At 40.9% G+C, this 22,732-nt stretch overlaps 1 protein-coding gene across 1 annotated transcript; it reads right to left on the reverse strand.

Annotated features, from left to right (window-relative positions):
- Positions 1–989: 989 nt before the first annotated feature.
- Positions 990–17,788, reverse strand: MEPE (matrix extracellular phosphoglycoprotein). The gene is made up of 5 exons (XM_008541320.2): positions 15,982–17,788; positions 14,150–14,215; positions 9,284–9,337; positions 8,245–8,337; positions 990–2,599 (listed from the first exon to the last, which is right to left on the reverse strand). The coding sequence occupies exons 1-5, from the start codon at positions 16,039–16,041 to the stop codon at positions 1,127–1,129; spliced, it is 1,746 nt and encodes a 581-aa protein (XP_008539542.2). The 5' UTR covers positions 16,042–17,788; the 3' UTR covers positions 990–1,126.
- Between the last annotated feature and the right edge of the window lie 4,944 nt (positions 17,789–22,732).

The raw sequence follows: 22,732 nt of genomic DNA on the forward strand, positions 1-22,732 counted from the left end.
CCAGAGCTCCCGTCCTCCCTTCCCAGGAGGCTTAGGTCTGATTTCTAGAATGGCGTCACAAGGCCGTTAGCTAGAAAAGCATCTATACTAAAGGTCAGGAAAAAGAAATAGGCTGGAAATGATTTGGGATCAGCCAATGAATAATATCTGCCAAAGTAAGTTTTTGTCTTGGCTTTGCGTTTGGGCTTCTTTTTCTCAAATTCTCCCTGTTTCCCTCCCTCCACCCCATTCCCCTCTTTGTCTGGAAGGAGGTAGAACTGAGAAAAGGGATAACATGGAGATTGGTTTCAGGAAACAAAATTTGCCTTATAAGAAGTTATCAATGTGCAACAGAGGAAAGAGCATAGAAGGATATGAAGGAGGGCACTTTACCGGAGCAGCGGGAGGTCAGAGGACAAAGGAAACGCTGGATCAAGCAGAGCTGGATGAGGGGATGTGTTCATGCTGTATTCAGTGGATTAATGCCACAGCACTGCCTTCGAGAGGCAGAACTAAACTTGTTGCAAATGGAGCACCGCAGACAACAGACTTTCTTATGGATCGTTTAATTACAGATTATCATATGAGAGATACTGTTTATTTTCATGTCTACAGAACAAACAACAAGGGAATGCTTTTGTGACATTCACAAACTATTTTTAAATGACACCTATTCAACTGTTATATATTCCATAAATCTTTAAGGAATTTTTTTTTTCCTTAAGAAAAGCTTCATGGGCCAGCCCTGTGGCCGAGTGGTTGGGTTCGTGTGCTCTGCTTCGGCGGCCCAGGGTTCGCACCCTGGGAGCAGACATGGCACCGCTCGTTGGGCCATGTTGAGGCAGCGTCCCACATGCCACAGCTGAAAGGATCCACAACTGAAAAAATATACAACTATGTACTGGGGGGATTTGGGGAGAAAAAAGCAGGGAAAAAAACAAAGAGAAGCTTCATGACTCTGAATGGAATTTCACACTATGACCATTAAAATAGCAACAAATTCTCCCCAAGAGGCCAGGTTTCTCGGTGTTCTCAATGCCCCGCTCTGTCCTTCTTCATCTGGTCTGCTGTCAGGTGGCTCTCCTTTACCATCAAGCCACAGGTGACAGGTACTCGAACCCTTATCCTGTTGGGAATGTCTAGTGGACTAGTCACCATCGCTCTCACTTGAACTGTCACTGTCAGATGACTCACTGCTGTCACGCTTTCTAGGGTGACTAAAGCTTCTATTGGGATGGGGTTTTCTGTAATCCCAGGGACCTTTCCTTTGTGCCATACCCTTATTCCCTGAAGAGTTATTTTGTCCGTGGGGCACATAATGATATTTTCTGCTGTGTGTTATAGTCCCCTCATTATTGGGGACATTATGGGAACCAATTTCATTTTTAATTTCATGATCAAGACCACGAGAAGGGGTGAACCGGCCCTGACTTTTGCTCTTACCAGGAAATCTTTGTTTTTCATTTGAGGTCACTTGATTCCTATTAGAATGTTCTGGACTTTTCCTACCACTACCTTTGCCATTTTTTGGAACTTCATTATAATTAGTACTTTCAGTTACATCACTAGTGCCTTCTTTTCTTTTCTCTTTTGAGGGTGGATCAGGGTAATGAAACTCGACTTGCCCTTGGTGAGCATTTTGGCTGCCGGCATCCACTCTGTTTCCTTCTTTTCCAGGGAGCTTCTTAAAATCAGTGCTGCCTATGATGTCGTTGCTGCCCTCCACTAGGCTCACACCAGCAGCATTTGCCTCTTTTGCTGTTCCATCCCTGGTTCCGATGGCATTTCCGCCATTTTCTTCTTCCTCTGGGATCTCGTTATAACCTGGCCCTCTTGCGTCAGGATGACTCGTCTCAGCTTCACTTGGGCCGGAGAACTCTGTTTGAACATCTGCACCTTCTGGGTCAGGACCAATAGCTTCTCCTTTACCAGATATGTCCTTAAAAGGTTGCCCATCTCCACTGAAAGGAGAGATATCATTGTCCCCCCTCTCTTGAAGATCTGGGTAACCACTGCCTTCAACATCACTGGGGATTTTTTTGACTTTTGGGAGCTGTTTTAGATAATCAGTGTTGTGTCGGATACGGTAGGTGCTTTTGCTTTTTACTGGAATATTCTGGGCTTGGGGATCTTTTTGATGACTCTTTTTATCTTTTGAGGGGCCTTTAGCATAGCTCGCTCCTGCTGGAATTTTGCTTACAACTTTCCTGGGTTTGTTCTCTTTGTTTTCTTCCCCCAAGAGTTCAACCACCGTCCCTGGCTCCATTATGTGCTGCATATTCTTTCTGAGGAGATGGGCACTGTATTCTTCTTGGTCATGGAGTTTGCTGACAGCATCATCTCCATCCTTGGCTCCATTATTCCCAGTGGATTCAGGATATGTGGACATCTTTAGGTCATTGCGGGCATTTTCCTTTTTGCTAATACGATAGTCTTCCTTCACTGTCTGTCTATCTTCAAAAAGAGTTTGAGATTTACTGCTTTGGTTATTTTCATTGGCTCCAAGAAGAGACAAGTCTTTCTCTCTTTCCTGGGCAATGTTTTCTTTAGGTGCTGGCTCTTGATTTCTTCCCTTGCCGGAAACGTGAACAGCAATATTGTCTTTGTTTTTTTCTTCCTTCTAAAGTGTAATTTCCAACAGAAAGTGATTATTTTATGTTAAATTTTAAAAATCTAATAATTCTTAGGCAATACAAAAGAACAACAACCATCAAATACTTAATAAAAAGAGTCCATTAACTCAGTAGAGGTTTGTTGGTGGAGATAATTCTGGAAGGGCCAAAGCAGGTTTCACGGAGAAAGAAGAATGAGCGAGGCTTGAAGGATGGGTAAGATTCAGATACATGGAAGGAAGCAGTGAGAATATTCTAAGAATACATGGCATATTCAAATGTTTGGAAACAGGAAACACTTGAAAAATAATATGAGTAAAACTTTAAGGTTGGAGTAGAAGAATCCTAAAGAAGAGAATAAGAAATAAATATGGAAATGTAGGAGGACCTGGAGGAGGACCTGAATTTAAGAAAGACATTGTGGTCCCCGTCTTGTGACAAGGGAGTCTCTGCAGGTGAAGTGGGATTCATATCTTTAAAACAATCATTGTCTCTTTTTCTCTCTTCCCTTTTGCCCTGGTTTTCAGAGGTGTTCATCTGCCTAAAGGAAGATTTTCTTTTTCTTTTCCTTTCTTCTTCTTCTTTTCTTTTATTACAGAAATATACAAACAGAAGAAACTGGGTAACTCAGTTTCTGACATTCAAACAAAGGATTTTGCAGCAAGTGTTGAAATCCCAGCTATGGTCTGAAAAAGGATTCATTAATTTTCTTTCCTTCCCCTTTTGTCAGATAATAAACCAAATTTGGTAGTTTAGATCAATAGTCCTCAAATTTAGCATTTATCAGAACTATTTGGAAGGCTGGCTAAAACAAAGATTCTTGGACCCAGTGGCCAGAGTTTCTGATTCAACAGGTCTGAGATGGGGCTCTAGAATTTGCATTTAAAACAAGGTCCTGCTGATGTTGATGCTGCTGGTCTGTGGCCACATTTGGAGATCTACTGTTCTAGACAATAAGGTTACGTACTGGAGGTCCAGATGAGAAAAGTCCTTGGAAGATTATCGGGATGAAAAAGAGAAAGTGGAGGAGGAGAGTAAAGTGTTTACGCATGCGTCTTAATTTGTCTTTTTTTTGTGGGAGGATGATCTGTAAAGATGCTGCTTCATAGGCTGCACTTGACCAACCTGGGGTGCAACCAAGTTGCAATAAGCTTGGCAGAAAAATGTGGTCAAGAGGAAAGAGGGACTGAGATCGACTTTGCCCATGCTACTCAATGTTTCCTTGTGACACAGGCTAGATATGGGAGTGTGTGAGAGTCTGGTCAGGAACTTTCCAGAGGGTGTCATAGTGGAGGGAATGAAGTGGTTCTAAAACGAGCAATGTCCACGGGACATGTGCACTAGAGACAAATGTGAGTCATATTCAAACAAAGAGGGGTCTAAATTGTGCATGAGAGCCCGGAGAGGCTGAATCACCACTGGATGCCAAGCAAGACCGTACTGTTTGCATCTTAAGCAATGGTAGCCAGTGACTTCATCTTAGGCTCCAGCAGGGCAAGGAGCACACAAGTGGTCCAGCAACGTTGCCCCATGTATGTCTGAGGATTCCATGTCTTCCTCTCTACTATGGCATAAGCCATGTTTGTACCTATGGTATATGGTATGTAGTGAATGGTGTAAGCCACACCCTACTCTCTCATACACCTGCATGCCATCTGAGAGAGGGAAGGAAGGAGAATGAGGATCTGAGCATTTTTATCCAAAAGAGACGGAAGGATTTACTTTAAAAACTATTAGGTAACCTTAAGTTTAAACAGGTTGAATTTAAATTAATTTCTGCACACACCCTCCCCCACCCCCTCCATTAACCTGCGGGTAGGAGCTCTTGAGCAACAGAACAGTTAGAAACAGAATAAATACCATTTCTATCCACCTCAAAATTGTAGGGCTAGTTAAAATTTACAACACCGCCACACAGGCCTTTGAACTGGTGAGTAATATGAAATCAAAATAAGAGATGTTTATTGAGGGACTGGGACATGTTAGAAATTCGGCTGTTCCAAGCAATACCCGAAGACTTATGAATGGCAGAGGGAATACTCCTGCAGGGGACGGGAGTGGGGGCAGGGCGGGGAGGCAGAGACCTCATAGCTAACTGCAGTTGGCACAGATACACAGAGTGCCAGAGATTTGTAGAACCTGGGACGCCACGCATAAGAATTGGGTTTTATTTTGCAGGGGATGAAAAGCTAGTAAAGGTTTACGAGCAAGAGATTAACGAAACGAGAAGCAGGGGTTCAGGAGGAATAGTGGTAACAAAGCACAGTTAGGAGGATGCTGCAGGATCCAGGAGCGAGAGGTAATCCCTTGGATTAAGATTATGCCAAAGAAAAAATTACAAAGAAAACCCTTCTATTGATGCCCAAATAGAATAAGCAAAGCTAAAATGAACTGGGATGTTGACATGCAAAAATGAAGACAAGAGACAAAGATAACTTTAATAGGAGCCATATTGATGTTGAGAGGATATAGATGCTCTCAGGACAAGTCCTTCCCAGTTCCCACGACCTGTGGTCAGCTCTTCCCTCTTTGGACATTTTATGGGCAAATTGTTTGCTATTTTTCCTGTCAGATCTTTTCATTTATGGAAATTCTACTTTTTTCAAGTTGTTTCTTTTTAACCTGCAACTCGTAGCTAGTATCTCTTTTTTCCTGAAGCAACAATTACTAAGGAAATGTCCTATTCCATATTCAACCCTTCTGATATTTGGAAAAGTTAAGATTTCCTCCAAACTCATTGAATGCCTTCTCTTCTCCAGCTTGACACTGGTAATTCTCCCTTATTGGGTCACTATGTTCAGACCCAACACCCGACTATGGATCTCCCTAGCTGGTGGGGTCCCAAACCAGCCCCAGACTCTGATGTGGCCTGATTGGCCCTGAGCATGCGGCATCTAGTGGCTTCCTGGCCCTGGCCACAGCCCTGTTTTTACTAATGCAGTTTAATTTTGTCCTGTTTTTTTGGCCACCCCCTCAATCTGTTGGCCATTGTTGAGCATGTGGACATCCCCTTGGATGTATTAATTAAATATACGAAAACATATGAAAGCTCCCAGATGGAAGAAAAGTGCAGTTAGCTGGAAGCTTGTGCTTCGGAGGCAAGCATGTAGGGAAGGTAACAAGGGAGAAAGCCCACATTCAGGGAGGCCAGGGTGGCGGGGAAATAACAGGCTGGAGGTGGCAAATGGTCTGTCTTGAGCCCTCCATCAAGTGCTGCCTGAAAGCAGGTGTAACTATGGAAAGAACACAGTATAAGAACATGCCCAACTCTGCTGCTTATGTACGGTGTGACCTTGGAGGCCTTCCTTTGCTTCTCTGAGGCTCAGCTTCCTTAGTTGTAAAATAAGAAAGGTGATACTTTGCTTTCAGGATTGTTGGGAGAATTAAAGGACTCTGTTAAATGCGTGTAAGGCATCTAGCACAATGTCCATGGTCAACCAAGTTCTATGTAAATGATGGTAACTATCATTTCTTCCAGAACTGCACATAGCCCTTTATCAAATGGTAGTTTGCTTTCCTACCTACTGTTAATGATAGTCATTTGATTATTCAATTAAGTTGGATTGGAAAAAACAGGGCTATGGCCAGGCAAACAGCTACTAGAAGCTGCTCTCCAGTCTCTGCTCTTGTGTAACTGGGTGTAGTGGCAGGGGGAGAACACTGCTTCTGGACCCCTCTGGCCCTGTCCTTCCTGAATGCCACCCTCTGGCTGTGGGTTCTACAGAGCTTGTGGCTCCTGAAACCATGTTATCTAAAATGGATTTTGATTGAAATTTCTCTCTCTCTCTTCCTCTTTTTTGGTCCCTAAATAGAAGTAATATTCTACTTGGAGGACTGCCTGCTTTCGTACAGGCATCTTATTAACGTTAGAAGCAGTGGGGAAACTGTTGAGTTCGCTCACACTTGAATCTCAAGATAAAAATGATTTGTGCAAGTACCTTCTATTCTTACGAAGCTGGCTAATATGCAACATACAAAGTTCCACCTTGCAGTATTTTTAAGACATAATTTGAAATAATTTATATGTGGGAGTTACGACATCATCATTCACTAATCTTTTTATGTTGGCAGGTCTGTTCTGAAAATAGATAAGATTTTGCTATGAGAAAAATATATGATAGGAAAAAGTCTTATGGTGAGTTATTACTGAATGAAAAATATTTTAAATGTTTGACTTATTTTAAGACATTTAATCTTAGAAAGTTGCACATGGACATTTATATTTTCGTTTGCAATCAAGTTTACTTGCTCTTTGCTAATATATCCTTTTGCGTTAAACAGGTGCATTAGAAAATCAGTAGATTATAATAAGCCTTTCTTAATTTATCTCCCTCCCTAAGCTGAAGTGGGAGGTTTTATTTTGCATTTGGTACTTTTACTCCTTTAAAACAGTAGCATGTATACTAAGGAACTGTGTGCATTTCATTAAAGACTGAATGAGCTCCTTGTATAAATGAAAACACGATACAAGTTTTAAATTGTGGTAGGTGATGGTCAATCATTCTTGCATTTGCTCTTGTTAAATGATTTCTGATTGCACTGTTGACCGTGTGATGGTCTATGTATCAGCTGGCTGGTCTGCTTTCCTGTGCTCTGCTTTTTTCTCCCCATGCCTTGGCTCATATTATTATTTTCATGGAGAATGGCCTCTCCCACCCACTTGTTTGCTCAAATCCTACTCATCCTCCAACGCCCAGCTCAATTATTTCCATTGTGTAGCTTTCTCTGAACACCAGACTAGGACCTAATCCTTTTCTGCTCCAAGCCCTAAAGCATGATTTTTTGGGTACCACTCACAAAGCGCTTTGCACGTACTGTCTTGGTTTATAATGATTTTCGTAAGTGACTCTTATTTCTTTTCCAACTCTAAGATCCTGGAGGCAAAGAATTAAGTTTTCTCAAACATTTTGTCTCATATAGTATCTTGCACAATAGGAAGAATCAACGCGTTTGTTACAACAAATAAGTTTAACAGGCTATTAGTCTTAGAGATGCTGAGTCTTAGAGATGCAGCTAAAGAATATTGAGCAGAAGAAAATAACACTCTGAAGGGAAACTACTACTTTCATGGGAAATGAAACCAGATTTGGGAAAAGTAAATAGTCCTTTTGCTGAGGGCATTTTAAGCTGTTTCCAGCTCTTTGGCCAATGAATCTGCAAGAAGGGACTGAATGAAAAGAATTGTTGCATTTCAGTGACAAGGCCCTTGTTCTTTCTCTTCTGAGGATCGTGACACAGATGGAGTCATCAGTGAATGAATTTCAGGGGCCCTAAAACGTGTCACTCTTTAGGCCAAAACGACTTCTCCTAATCCCCACCCTTACAATAAATGGTAGAGTATGCCCAGAAAACCTCTTTATAAAAGACCAAACATCACCCAGAAGCAATACCATGAAAAACTCCTGGGCATCTGGGGTCCACTGGTACCACACCTGCAGTGGCAGGGCCTGAAGCAGGGCAGGATTTGGGCCAGGGGTGGAGTCACCCATCTGTGTCAGCAGGAGCCTGGGACCACGGGAAAAGGACAAAGGTGCCAGCCACAGACAGAAACCCCAGAGCAGGCAAAAGTAACCTTTGTCTCCCCTAGAGCCTCGCCTAGCATCAGGCCAGAGTTTGCTCATGATAAGGATCATCACTCAGAGATTCAGCTTACCTTTATGTCAGTTTGATTTTTCCTCCCAGATGATGTGTAAACATACTTAAAAATATAATACCCATGTTTCTCATGGTGGCCCTTGTACGTTATCTACAAAAATACAACATTATATTAAGATGGGTTTATCTCTTTCTAAGAAGTTTTCTGGCTCTCCTTTTGATAGTACAACATATTTTTTATCTTGGGTCAAGTCTAATTCTGCATCTGACAAATGGTAGTACTTCTTATAACCACAGGAGGGCGTGCGTCAGCCAGCTCCTGAAGACAGCAATGCTTTCCTTTCCTTTCTCCACATTTCTGAATGTTTTCCCTAAGGATGACTATCAACTGCTCTCTCTCCCAGGGTGTATCGTTTTTATTACCAAGTTTTAAAGGAAATGGAGCACTTGGAAATATTTTTAGATGGGACGGTGCTGGGGGATTAGGAGAAAGGCAGATTTTACGTCATGTCTGATGTCAAATTGGCAAAACAGCATGAACGTTCAGCCCTTAAGTTTGCAGTTTTTGCCTTTGTAATTTTCAGTTGAGATAGAGAACAGAAGATTGTTAGTTCTTAGAACAGAACTTTCTGAGACTGCCAGGAGAAACCGTGGTGGGCAGAAGGAAGCTGCAATTTGGTGACGTGAAAGCTGACAATTCTTGTTTAACTTTCTGGATGCGTATGGAAAACCAACGCCATGTAAACAGAATTCCCTATTAAGACTTGTTAATTCCTTTCCCTTTGTTTTCTCCCTCATTTATTGCTTTGTTCTCAAGCACATGGGCGGGAACATATTGTTTGCTAATAACAACATCCCAGAATTTTTCCTCACTTATCCCTTTGAAGGAAGAAATCATATTGAAGAGAAACGAATCTCCATTCAGAATGCTTCTCTTTTCTACCACACATTGTGTGAACTAAAGTGCCAAAATTGCATTGTATAATTTTGTCTTTCCATTTTAAGTACAAAAGAGTCTTTTGATCATTAAAATTTTCCTCTTATTGACTTTCTTTCTTTACGGAGTTGAAACGGATTTATTTGAGAAGTCTGTTTACCCTCTGTTCTTCCACACAGTCTTGCTCAGTTTTCTCAGTCTGTGGTTGCAATGCCTGCAAGGAAACAAGAAATGAAACTTCACCAAACATTCATTCTTTCATTCATTTCTTCAAACAACACACGTTTCATTTCATTTTCTCTCACTAGGTTGTAATGTGGAAAATCATTCTGACGGAGGAAGACGGACACACTTAGCACATTAATATTTGTTTGGGTGTTACAAGAGAGTGCCGGTGTTCCTCCGCCAGAGGGAGACAATGCCATCTCCATCACAGAACCACACTCAAGCACGAGAACTGCCAAGATGGGGAAGGGTGGTACTCCAGGTGAAAAAGCTTGGAGGTCATTGGTATCCACTGGAAAAGAAGTTTCTACAGGCACACTGGGAGTTGTTTAGCATCAGTGAACCCAAATGAGAGTTCAGTGATGTGCATTGTATGTGCACTGACTGTATACGTTTGGTAGTTGCTATATGAGCTCAGATATGGTGCTGCTGATGGTCCAGCAAGAGTAAAACCACAGCCCTGCATTTAAGGGGAAGGATCAACCTAAGGATGGGCCTTTATGGTTGCCAGTCACCTGGGCAGATATTTCTTCCTGGGAAAGAAAAATGCGGTGGCCGGCTGGTTGGGACAAATCCTTTCTTTTGATCTGACATGAAAGTATCAAAATATCTTGAGGGTACCTAGGGACAACAGGCAACTACTGAGGTAGAGGAAAGCCAGAAACTAGAAAGGAATGGACCCAGTCAGCTTGTCCCAGGCTTTTGGGCTAAAATTTAGGTGTCACAGGAGAGCATGAAGAAGAGTATGGGAGAATCCCGGAGCAAGCTTGCCGTAGAAGGACAGACATAAGGATTCTTTTATTCTCAGTATTTCTACTTCCCTATTTATTTTTGAAACTCCTAGCTTATCTCAGATGTGGCAGGAGGACTTGCGGGTGGGCCTGGTTCGTGTCTGAGTGAGGGTGCTGAAGTGGAAACAGGCTTCATGGTGATATCAGTCATATAAGAGAGAGATACCCTCAAGGGAAAGATTAGATTAAAAGGCCCTGTCGGTCTAGAGAGCATTCTGCCTGAATAAACCTTCAAGTCCTGTATTTCCTTGTAATAAGATATGGGTAACTATCCTGCTGGCTTTCAGATACTGTGCTTCTCCTGCTCTCTTCGTAGTTGTCCCCCTACAAACTATATTTCCCGAGCTTCTTTGCCATCTGGCTTCAGTCTGAGTTTGGCTGATGGGGGGGCCAGTCTGGAGACTGGAGGGTGGAAGGAGAGGGTGGCCGAGGTATGTCCCCACTGCTCTGGGTTTGGGGCTCCATCTCTAGAATTGGATGCATCTCCTTTGTGCTCCTACTTCCTGCTGCACCGTCCCCCCCACCCCCCATCTGCTCCTCCCCTCACCGCCGGCTCCCCCGGGGCACTGGGAACACCCCTTCCTTCCTCGTCCACCAGCCCAAGGGTGAGTCCATCTTTGGGTTGTCTTATCACCCTTAACTTGCCCTTTCTATTCGGCCTACGCTTTATAACTATTCTCTAAATAAAATCCCTGCAGTGAGCTCCCTGTCCTGGATTTTGTTTTCCTGCCTGGACTCTGACTGATAAAATCGTCTTAGAAATAAACTCAAAACTTTGATGAAAGTACCCTATTGGCTGGGCTCCAAGGTATATCTGCCTAACTGTTCATTCCATTCTAGAAACAAACCCAGTTTCACAATCACACCTTATATTTATATAGCTTTTTACCATTTGTAAATTGCTTTCGTATACGTAATCTCATCAGATTCCCATAATAACCCCCGTGAGACAGGCAGAAGAAGAAACGGAATTGCTCACATTCACACAGCTGGGAGCAGCAGGAGAAGTAAAGGAGATATTTTAACCTAAATTCTCAATCTCAAAGTCCCAAGGGTAAAATAATCAAATTTTAAATGGCCTGATAGATTAACAAAAGATATTTAGTAATAAGAGGAAATGTTCCTGAAGTTTATATTAAGTAACTTCATGGCATATTTTATAATTTTCTCCTTTATTATATTTCTTTCTTATATCAGTTCTTATATGATCTTGTGCATATAAATTTAGACCATTGCATCAGTCCAAAAATATTAAAAGAGGGGCCAGCCCCGTGGCCGAGCGGTTAAGTTTGCGCACTCTGCTTCGGCGGCCCAGGGTTTCACTGGTTCCGATCCTGGGGGCGGATATCGCACCGCTCATCAAGCCAAGCCGAGGCAGCATCCCACATGCCACAACTAGAGGGCCCCACAGCTAAAAATATACAACTATGTACTGGGAGGCTTTGGGGAGAAAAAGGAAAGATAAAATCTTTAAAAAATAAAATATCAAAAGAGTGAAAATAGTTCTGGAAGTGGGGCTATGGGAAAAAGAAAACATATAAAAGAGATGGATAGATATTAAGCAAAAGAAGGAAATGTAAGTTTGGGGTGTTCACTGTCTTACAGAATATGCACACACATGTGTATTAAAACCATACTTGATAGTCTAGAGTACCTTAATGTAGTTTAGGATAACGAATCATGAGCTTATAACAAAGTAACTTATAGCAAAGTCTTTGTAGTCTAATGCCATATTGATGACTATTAATTGAATGGCATGGTTCAATAATCATCTTTTATTTTCTTCCATTTTTAAAGGGAACCAGAATGTCACCCCAAAATATGCCTCTTTGACATAAAAATTAGTTTGAGCTGAAGGCAATTAAGAAATAGTAAATGCATAAAAAGCTCCCCCTTTTCTGCCAAAAGGCAGGAAAGAAATTCTCCTTTTACTAGACAGAGTCTTAGCAGCACAAAGACACAGCAGAGGAATCTACACATGAACCTTGGCCAATTAACCCTGATCTTCCTAGACACGGAAGAGAAGGACCACCCAGCCCTGGCTGGACTCCCCCCAGCCCAAGCCCCTCTGTCTTGTCTATTCTTCACAGATGTATTGTTTCTTTGTCACAAAGGTATGAAAGTTTCCTGCTCTGGTCACTTCTTCGGGTCTTCATTCTCTTGTGAAGGCTCCCACATCCATGTAAAAATTTAATAAAATTTACTTGCTTTTCTCCTAGTAATCTGTCTTTGCCGGTTTAATTTTCAGACCCACCCTCAGATCCAAACAAGATTGAGGAAAACTTTTTTCTCCCTTACAGTCTCAATTTGGACTATAATTCCAAAACATCGGTAAGTGACTCAGTATATACTCATTTCTGATACTACCCATCTATTTTTAAATAATTTAGCTAAGTGCTCAAATAGCATCTATATATCTGGGAGAAAACATCACATTTAACCATTCATAATTCCAAATTTTGTCTCTATGTCCTTGCTGAGCCTCTTTCATTCTCCCCCCACACCCACTGGGCTGTTCTCCACGTTTGAATGTGGTCCTGTAATGGAGACGGCGTTGTCTCCCTCTGGGAGGAACGCTGGCACCCGCTTTTGACCAGCGGTCACTGGGTTGATGTTGACATAGCACATTTACTGGAAGATGGTCAGAGTGCCACCCCAGCCGTTCCTTAGAATATGTTGCTCAAAATAGACTCATCCTCAGCTAGTGGGATGGAGCTGGCTCAGCAAGACCCACTCCACCCCCATCTTGCCTAAGCACGTACCTCTGCGGCCCTGACTGAGCTAAGTCGTGTGGCCTGGGCCTGGCAGATGTCTATTTCAAGCAGTCCGGGCCCACAGGACTGTTTGATTTCTGCTGAGAGGGGACAAGCTCTTCTCAGCTTCTGCTGTCCTCACGGGGTGGCGTGGCTCATGCCTGTCAGTGAGTTACTCAACTGGTCACCCACTCGCTCAGGGCCTATATTCAAGTACTTCTGGCAGCAAAATGACCGCTCATTTCCATAGTTCTCCAACTGAAAAGGTCAGAGAGTGCTGAGAAGTTAGGATACTTTTCAGACGTTATCTAATTAGCACTGCATCTGCCTGCAGAAAATATCTGTAACATTCAGCGCTTTCACAAGATAATTTGGTTGTATCCTGAGTACTCATCTCAGTGAATCAGAGGGAAGAAAATATGCAAAAGGAAATTGGAGCTTGATTTAGGTTAAGCTTAGAGGTACTTCTTCCCATCTTTAGCTCCGCTGATGAAGAGAAAATTATTAGCAGGAGCCTACAGTGTTAGGATATTGCAAAAATTACAGAAAATTTCTTGTCCCTTTCTTTTCTTTTCTTTTTTTTTTTTTGAGGACGATTAGCCCTGAGCTAACATCTGTTGCCAATCCTCCTCTTTTTTGCTGAGGAAGACTGGCCCTGAGCTAACGTCTGTACCCATCTTCCTCTACTTTATATGTGGGACGCCTGCCACAGCATGGCTCGGCAAGCAGTGCCATGTCCATACTTGGGATCTGAACTGGCGAACCCTGGGCCACCGAAGTGGAACATGTGCACTTAACTGCTGTGCCACTAGGCTGACCTCAATCCTTGTACCTTTCTGTTACCATCTGTTTATAAAATCTAGTTGGTTAGCCTTAAAACATTCAAGTCAAATTCTTTCAGTTTTTAATAAAATATTGGAAAGCTCTGTGACATGTTATAATTTGAGTCTCTGAGCACTTACTCGTTAACGTTAGCTGATTTGAAACACTGTGGCTGGCTGCTGGTTTTCTTAAAATACTCTTTTTGGTGTTTCTTAAAGGGCAACGTGATGACATCTTGTAATTGAGCACATGTTTTTGGAGGGCCTCCTGGTGACAGGCATTTGTGTCAAGTGCTGGATGCTTTCTTTTTCCTTGGTACTTTACTGTACCTGAACTTGGTAAGTGCTTCTAATTTAAAAAGACATTGCTTAAAAGAAAAGTAGGTAAAGAGAGCAAGAGATTATGTGATGTATAATGGAATTCGTAAATGCTTACTGGTGCTGCCCAGGTCACACTGAGAAGGAGCAGTCCCCAACAGACAATCTGCATCTTTGAGAATCTCTGTAAAAAGACAGGAATATTTTACCCTTAAGCATTGCCAATTATAAACTGCAGCCATAGGAATAAATAAAACACAAAAGCATACACAAAAATTCTTCCCGCTAGCAGTCCATTTCCTTTCGTTTTTTTAAAAAAAATTATGTATAATTTATATCCAGGTGTAGCTTTGTTAATCTAAGAACTTTCATATGTCTAATTATTCCAATGTGAAAATGAAAATTGTCCAATATTATTAAAACAATGAAGTCAGTTGATAGAAATAAATTTTATAGACACACTTATCTACTCTATTGTCAGCTCAGACTTTTTCCCTTTTGTCTTTAGAGAGAGATCGTTTCATTTAATTATTTATATAATTCATAATAACATGAAGTTAGTACAGCAACTCATAACAGACTCTTTAGACAAGTCTGCCAGGGTAGCAGGCTCTAGACCGAGGAATGAAATCTTGTCAACTCCCACGCTGGTGCCCCAATATGTGTCCTTATTTTAATTAGCAGTGTATCTAGAAGCTTCAGTGGGCTGGAGAGTGAAACAATTTATGGAATGCTTATATCAATAGCTAACATTTATTGAATACTGGAACGAGCCAAGCACTGTTCTAAAAATTTTACATGCGTTCAATTAATTGAGCCTCACAAAACCCTATGAGTTACATGGTCTTATTATTCCTGTTTTAGAGGTTAGGAAATAAACACAGAAAGTCAGTTACCTTGCCCCAGAATTCCCAGGTATTCAGGGGCAGAACTGGGATTGGTGTGCAGGCAATGTAGCTATTCAGCCAGTGTTCTAATCAAGAATATGCCACCTTGAATAAGTTTCTGTTCTTCTATCTTATTACAGAAAAATCTACATGTGGTTGATAAAAAGGCAAATCATGTTTTACATCGGGCTCAACAAAATTATGTTTAAAACATTAACATTTAGCTATGGACAAATGTCATGTTTATACTTTGGTAACTATACTAAGATGAACCATTGAGCTCCTTTTAAGTCAAGTAGCCACTAGATTGAAAAAAATCTTCAGCATAACCTTGAACCACTAATCTGTTGGTTTTGATGAACACTAAATATTTTACCAACTGCCACACAGATATATAGCAACCAGTATGAGAATAAAAAAATTTACACCCTTTTTTGAGATTACTTGGGGAAAAGGACTTTTAATGGGAAAAATAATCTAAATACTGTTGTAATCTTTAAACATTTCAAAGTAAAAACTTTCATTTGGATAAACAAATATAACCATTAAATATATTCTAAAATTCTTGGCTATTCTCTTATAAATTAATGCAATTTTGAGGACCTTAATTTTAACTATAAGTTAGCCATCCAAGCATTTTAGAGATCGGGACAGCACAAGTCATTTATCAAATGACTAAACGCTCATCAATAGAAATATCTGCACAGATGAGATTTGAAAGTAAAATAGGATCACATTACCCTTATTCTGGTTTGTAAGTGAAGGTATAGAGTAAAGTCAGTCTTTGAGTTATTGTGCATCTTCATAATGCTAATAGTTAAATCAAAGAGAAAGTTGCTACCAAGCCATCAATTTCAGTTGATAATTTCTAGAGCTTGGTACATACTTTCTGTTTTATGAAACAAAGCACTAAATATTACACAGCTGTGCTCAGTAGTGAATACTTTTAATTTGCATTTATTTTCAAAAGCAGTCTCCTTACCTGGATGGAGAGCATCTTGAAAATGTAAACAACTACGTTATGAAGCTGTTTGCTATCAAGAACATGAAGAGAACCAGTTACCTGGGGTCGTTTACACTCGGAATACCTGGCTGCTTCTGCAGGATTCGCAGTCTCTGGCATTTTGCTGAAATTTAAAGTTTGTCAGAGTTCCCGATGGCCAATCAGCAGTGGCTCACCTAGCACAGGCAAACAATTTGTTACCAGCGCCCACAGATAACCATAGGGGGCAAAGTAATTTTAATCTAAAAATGTTTTTGTGGTGGAAAGCTGCTATCAAATGTTCCAGAAACTGGGATAAACAGAAAATATAAATACCTCAGTTTGGTGTATTGTGTTGTCAGATAATTAAAACTGATTTCAGAACTATTAATTAGGACCGACTGAATAACTAACAAGTTTATAAACAGAAAACATTTCAGGTATCCTTTCATGTAGGAAGTTTATAACTTCAATTTTGTCTGAATTAAATTCAGCAACATTTAACACAAATGTGTCGAGTGCCTATTTTGTGACAGGGAAACAGCAGTGAACAAAACAGACCAAAAAAAATCCTCGTCTTCAAGGAGTTTATAATCTGGTGCAGAAATGGACAATCAACAAGAAAAATAAGTAACATATATCGTGTTAGATAGTGACACAGACTAAGTCTAAGAAGTAAGTGTATTCCAGGGAGGGGGGATGGCGAGAGCAGGGACTCTGGGTTGAAATTTTAGGTAGGGAGTCCTAGGGAGGCCTCACTGAGGAGGTGACTTCTGAGTAAAGACCTGTAGACATATGACTATCTAGGCGAAGACCATTCTAGGCAGAAGGAAGAGGAAGAGGAGAGCCCAGAGACAAGAGCCTGCTGGCTTGTTCCAGAAACAGAGGTCAGTTTGGCTGGAGGGACTGAACAAGGAAATGAGGTCAGAAGGGTGTTAGATGGTAGATGATGTAGGCCCATTGCAAAGCTCTTGATTTTGCCCTGAGTGAGAAGGAAGCCCTTGGAGGTTTTGGGCAGAGGAGGATCTGAAGGAGTGACTGAAGTAGGACAAGGCAGAGACCGGCTAGGAAGCTCTTGCGATAATCCCAGGAAGATATGGCTAGGACTTGAACCAGGGTGGTGGCAGGAGGTGTGCGGAAAAGTGGTCATGTTCTGAAGATATTTTGAAAGTAAAGCCAATAAGATTTGCTGATGTACCCGATGTGGGTTATGAGAGAAAATCAAGAATTAAGGATGACACTAAGTTTTTGCTTTGAGCAACTGAAAGAAGGAAGCTGCCTTTTATAGATACAGGGGAAATTGTGGAAGAAGTGGTTTTGGGGGAAATATTGAGGGTTTGGGTTTCGATATGAATGGTATAAAATGGGTCAATTTAGGACATTGACTTTCTCATGAAACAAGTAGCACAGCCATATCTGAATAAGCCTTTCTAGGGCAATTCCTGCTCTCTTGTTATACCCCATCTGGATGCCAAAATTGTGATTGCAATAGTTCAGCAGGTTTCATTCAGTCTGAAAATATTACAGTGCCTGGAGGGGTAATTTACAGTAAAACTACATGTGAGACATCAATAAAAGATAACGTAAGTATTGTTTAACCCATACCAAGTGATAAGAACTACCTATAGCTAAACACAATTTTAACAAACTAAATAGTATAGAATGAGATTTAAGTGTAAAATCCTAATTTCTCCTAACTTCTGAAACAGACAAAAACCAAAATAAAACAAACAAAACGGCCCTTGCACGGCTTTAGCGGAGAGAATGGCGTCTTTTCTAGTTCAGGCTGAATCCCTGTTTTCGCTTCAGCCAGATTCTGCAGATCCTCTTCTGCGTGTCTCGAGCTTTCTAACGCACTCGCCAGGACCAGAATTCGAGCTACTGGGCCGAGGCCACTGTTGATTCACAACCCTTCAACCATGTATTTTAGAATATTTGAACATTGTCGTTGACATGGAGATGCTTAACTCTAGAAGCTTTGGAGTCAAACAGACCTTAGTTCAAATACTGACTCTACCACTTGTTTGCGTGGTCAGCGGCTTGAGCAACTAAATTGAACTTCTGTGAGCCTCAATTTTTCCATCTGAAAATGGGGAGCATAGTTATAAGCTAAGCGTGGTGCATTAACTCATTTAATGTTTACAACAGCTCTATGATGTAGGCACTGTTACTATCATCCTGATTTTAGCGCTGAAACATAAAGCAGTTAAGTGACTTGTTTAGGGTCACATATCTACCACGTATAAAAAGTCAGAATTTGTAGGGGCCGGCCCAGTGGTGCAGAGGTTAAGTTTGTACGTTCCGCTTCCGTGGCCCAGGATTTGCTGGTTGGGATCCCGGGTGTGGACCTACTCACTGCTTGTCAAGCCATCCTGTGGCAGGTGTCCCACACATAAAGTAGAGGAAGATGGGCATGGATGTTAGCTCAGGGCCCGTCTTCCTCAGCAAAAAGAGGAGGATTGGCAGCAGATGTTAGCTCAGGGGTAATCTTCCTCAAAAAAAAAAAAAAAAAAAAAAAGCCAGAATTTGTAATTAGGCAATCTGACTCCAAAGCAAAGTTTGAAAACCACTATAGTATATATACTGTCTCATTAAGTCAGCATAAACCTTAGCTTAACAAATATCTACAAAGGTCTTAGCCCAGTGCCTAATTCTAAACTAAGTAATAAAATAATACAGGCCCATTCTCCCCATTCCTCCCATTGTTAAATAATAATCGGGTATCAGATGACATCCTTTTGTATCTCCTTTCTGTCCTCTGTTTATTTTCCTACCATGAATTTTTCTATGACTTATTTGATAAGGGGGGAAAAAGCAATGAAATATTGAAAAAAATAATAGAGCTGAAGTTTAAGAGCATATGGCGGGCTGTTTCTCTAGTTGTCATAGACATTAATGACCAGAGTTTCAGCAAGGTGCAAAGGATTGGGGTGATACAGAAAGAGGCTAACAAGGAAAGGAGACGACAAGCAAGAGTGCTCAGTCAACTACAAGGCTGCACAGAGATACAAAGCCACAGAAACAGTAGATGGAGGTGAACACTACAAAAATGGTCATTTTAATATTCCATTAAGGCGATGAATAATTCAGGCATTTCTATAACAATGAGCAACTTTGTAGTGTTAAGGTTGCACACTGTTCTATAATATTAACTTTATACTTTTGAGTGGTGCAGGGAAAAGAGTAAGCATTTGGCGTATGCCTTGCATATGGTGCAGGCTTGGTTTTCTCACTGATCTTATTTTGTAGTTTCAGATAGTTCTCACATGTGCTTTTTCTTTGTTTTTCCTTCTTTCCACAGAATTTTAGTGTGTAAGAGATTTCCTCTTCATTTAAATGATGAGAAAGTTTAACTCTATCTAGAAAACGTGTTCTATGAAAGAAAATTAATAGACTTTTAAGAGAAAAAATTGACTTAGCTATTAGTCTTACCTAGGAGTAAACCAGCGGCAGCTAAATATATATGCTCCCAAAGCTAAAATGAATTCAAAGCTCAAAAAAAAAATTTTGGATGTGAGCGTTAAATTTAGAACCTACAATTGACAAACACAAAAAGAAACGAAAAGAAAAAAAAAGAGTGTGCTCTGGCTGGAAGGTTGCAGAGAAGAAACTCTGCAGAAAAAAACGAGAAAGATCATTTGCTGAAGCTCTGTGAAGCAGAGGTGTTATTTCTACCCTCTTGAAACTTGACCCCCGGGTTGAGCTTCAACTTCAGAAACTCCACATAACTTGCCTAAATACTTTTGTGTAATGAACAGTTTTGCCGTAACATTTCTTAACTACCAATAACCAAAGATAAAGACCAGGGTTCTGTAAAAAAGGTTATTTATCCTCACACAATCTCGATTTAACTGGAAACCAAAATGAAATTAAACCAAACTAGGAAGCAATAGAGAAGGGCAAGAAATGGACACTCGGTTCTTGGTTCACGGTTCAAGAAGGACCACCTCCCCGAGGATGCACCTAGCTCGGTTTTCCCCGGCCAGGCTGACAAGTAGAGATGCTCTTTGTAGAGATCTTTAGATGAAAGTAGTCCACGGAACATGTTCCATCATGTGGTGGCTTTTTCATTTCTTACTTTTCACTTGAGTGAGGACAATCCTATAAAATGTTAGCAAACTAGGCACCTACACTATTAGTTCCAGCTATTGGACACTCCTCCAGGAGTAAGGTTTTGTTTTGTTTCGTTTTCCCATTTATTTCTGGAACCTCCCACTCGTCTTCTCTGTACTCATGCTCTAGGCCCAATTGCTTTGATAGACATTTTCAAAATGGAGGAGACCTTTTATCCTCTGGGATCTTGGTCACCAAATTATTCTTAAGACTAGTATGTAACACATTCTCTGTCTCATCTTAGACAGAGGTAAACACATCCTACACATATTTCCATGTGTTCTGACTAACTGAAATAACTCTATGTTCCAATTTCTGTACCCAACAAATAGACAGTAGTTCCCCTCCTGAATCAGTGGGGGCTTCTTTATAGTGTTGTGAATGGACAAGAGAGGCCCATGGTGAGCAATCTCCTCTTTACCATACAGACTTTTCAAGCTTTGTCAAGGCTGTAGGCATTTTATAAGTGTTCTTTCCCTGTTGTTCTCCAGACGAGAGTCTGGAATGAATGTGCTGAGAGTCTCGCTCTGTTTTTAGCAGAAGAAAATGTTTCTGTTTTAAATATGTTCATTCACGAGCATCAATATTCATCCTCAGTTTTAAAAATATCACTTTTTCTAAAATGTCACTTACAAGCAACTTTTTCATCTACCCCAAAACTATTTTTATTATTTTTTTCTCTCAGTGTTTGGGAATTTCAACAGATGTTCATAAAAATGTCAGCCAGATACGGAACCACGAAGGGTCATGGAACAGCTTGAAGCTAGCTGTGTTCATTTCTCTCGGCTATTTATTTACTCATTCAGCTATTACCAGCAAAGAGAAGACATGTCAATATAATTTGCTTTTATTTTTATATTAGAAAGATGTCTTATTACACCTTAAAATGTAACTCAGAGGATGTAGTTAAAATGTAATTATAGTGATACCAGTCCTTTCCTTCAGGACATGGCGACATTGCTGGAAGTGGCTGCAAAACTTTGTTGTGTGACCTCAAGGGGAAATATCTCTCATTCTCAAAATAGTCTTTTTCAGAGGTTGCTGTTTTGTTTTTCAGGACCAAGAATCTTCTCTTTTGGAGACAGAACAGGATGACGTTTACCAGCTCGTTATTCATTGTATTGGACACATACTAATATTTTCTTAATAAATTGGGGGCTATCTAGCCTTCTCAGCTTTTAACTTTGTGTGTATCTGCATTGTGTTATCATTTTATTTTAGCTCCTCTCTCATGACTTTCTTAATTCTCATGGACCCAGATTTTCTCTCTGCTTATCAGTTCCTGTGCCAGTTGTCTATTGTTGTGTAAACAAACTACCTCAAAACTTAGTGGTTTTAAACACCAATTTATTATTTTCTCTCAAAGTTCTATGGGTTGACTTGACTCAGCTGGGAGGCCCTCATTTGGGATCTCACATTTGGGACATTAAGAGGGGGGCAAGTGCAAGAGTTATCTGAAGACTTGACTTGGCTGCATGTCCAAGATGGCGTCATGGTGCTTCTCCACATGACCTCTCTCTGTGACAGAATAGGTTGGACTTCTTATTTGGTGTCTCAGTACTTAAAATACTCAGTGGGTTAAAAACTCATTAACAGAATTTGTTGGTTTAAGAATTAAAGTTCCGATGCATATTACGTTCTGTTATGTTCTGTTCTTTCTCAGGAGGGCTCCCCACTCCTGAGACCCTACTGGGACTCCAGAGCAGAAGGCAGAAATTGGTAGGCCAGTTTTGAGAGCTAAGCCTGGAATTGTTATGGAGTCGTTGTCACTACATTGATCAAGCATCCGATTCAAAGGAGTCCAGAAACAGGTTTCATGCCTTGATGGAGAAATGGCAATGGTATATTGCAGAAGACCTTGTGGAATGGGAGATCGTATTGGAGTGATCTCTGGAGAATAAATGTGCCTGGGTCAGTCCCTGACAGAAATGCAGATATCGATCATTCACTGAAAATTACTCTCAACTGTTTGGTGTACTTGTGTTAGTAAGAGTTCTCCACAGAAACAGAACCAGAAAGATATATCAAGAGATTTATGTGAGAAATTGGCTCACATGATTTTGGGAGGCTAAGTCTCACTGCCATCTGCAAGCTGGAGACCCAACAAAGCCAGTGGTCTAAATCCAGTCTGAGTCTGAAGGCCTGAGGACCAGTGGAGTGGATGGTGTAAATCCCAATCCAAGGGCAGGAGAAGACAGATGTCTCAGCTCAAATAGGCAGGCAGGAAGCAAAGGGATGAGTTCCTCCTTCGTCTGCCTTTTGTTCTTTTCAGGTCCTCAGTGGATTGGATGATGCCCATCCATGTTGAGGAGGGCAATTTACTTTACCAAGTCCACCTACTCAAACACTAATCTCATTTGGAAACATCCTCACAGACACATCCAGAAACAACGTTTAATTTGTGTACCTGTTGGCCCAGTCAAGTTGAAACAGAATTAACCATCACAGTACTGTGTTTGTAACCCATTCTACACAGCGTAAGTAATGGTTTATGTTGTGCTGTTGACTTCATATCACTATCTTAGAGACAGAATCAAGATCAACCTTTGCCTCAGCTGGCTAACGGATGAGACCTACCTGATAATCTCGGTCACAAAATTTCAAAAGGAAATTAGTATACTGAAAAAATTATCTTTAAATATTATTTATAAAGATAATACTTCTTGATGTGTTTAGGTCCGGTAATTGTCAGAAGCATTATATTAAGCACCTGCAGAAA

Source organism: Equus przewalskii, chromosome 3, assembly GCF_037783145.1.
Source record: "Equus przewalskii isolate Varuska chromosome 3, EquPr2, whole genome shotgun sequence".
In the NCBI taxonomy this organism is placed as follows: Eukaryota; Metazoa; Chordata; class Mammalia; order Perissodactyla; family Equidae; genus Equus; species Equus przewalskii.

Coding starts and splice junctions, on each gene's coding strand:
- MEPE (XM_008541320.2), bottom strand. CDS start 16,041: ATGCCAGAGACTGCGAATCCTGCAGAAGCAGCCAGGTATTCCGAGTGT. Junction 9,338..14,149: donor GTGTGACCTGGGCAGCACCA/GTAAGCATTTAC, acceptor GTTTCCTTGCAG/GCATTGCAACCACAGACTGA. Junction 8,338..9,283: donor ACTGTGTGGAAGAACAGAGG/GTAAACAGACTT, acceptor GTATTTTTGTAG/ATAACGTACAAGGGCCACCA.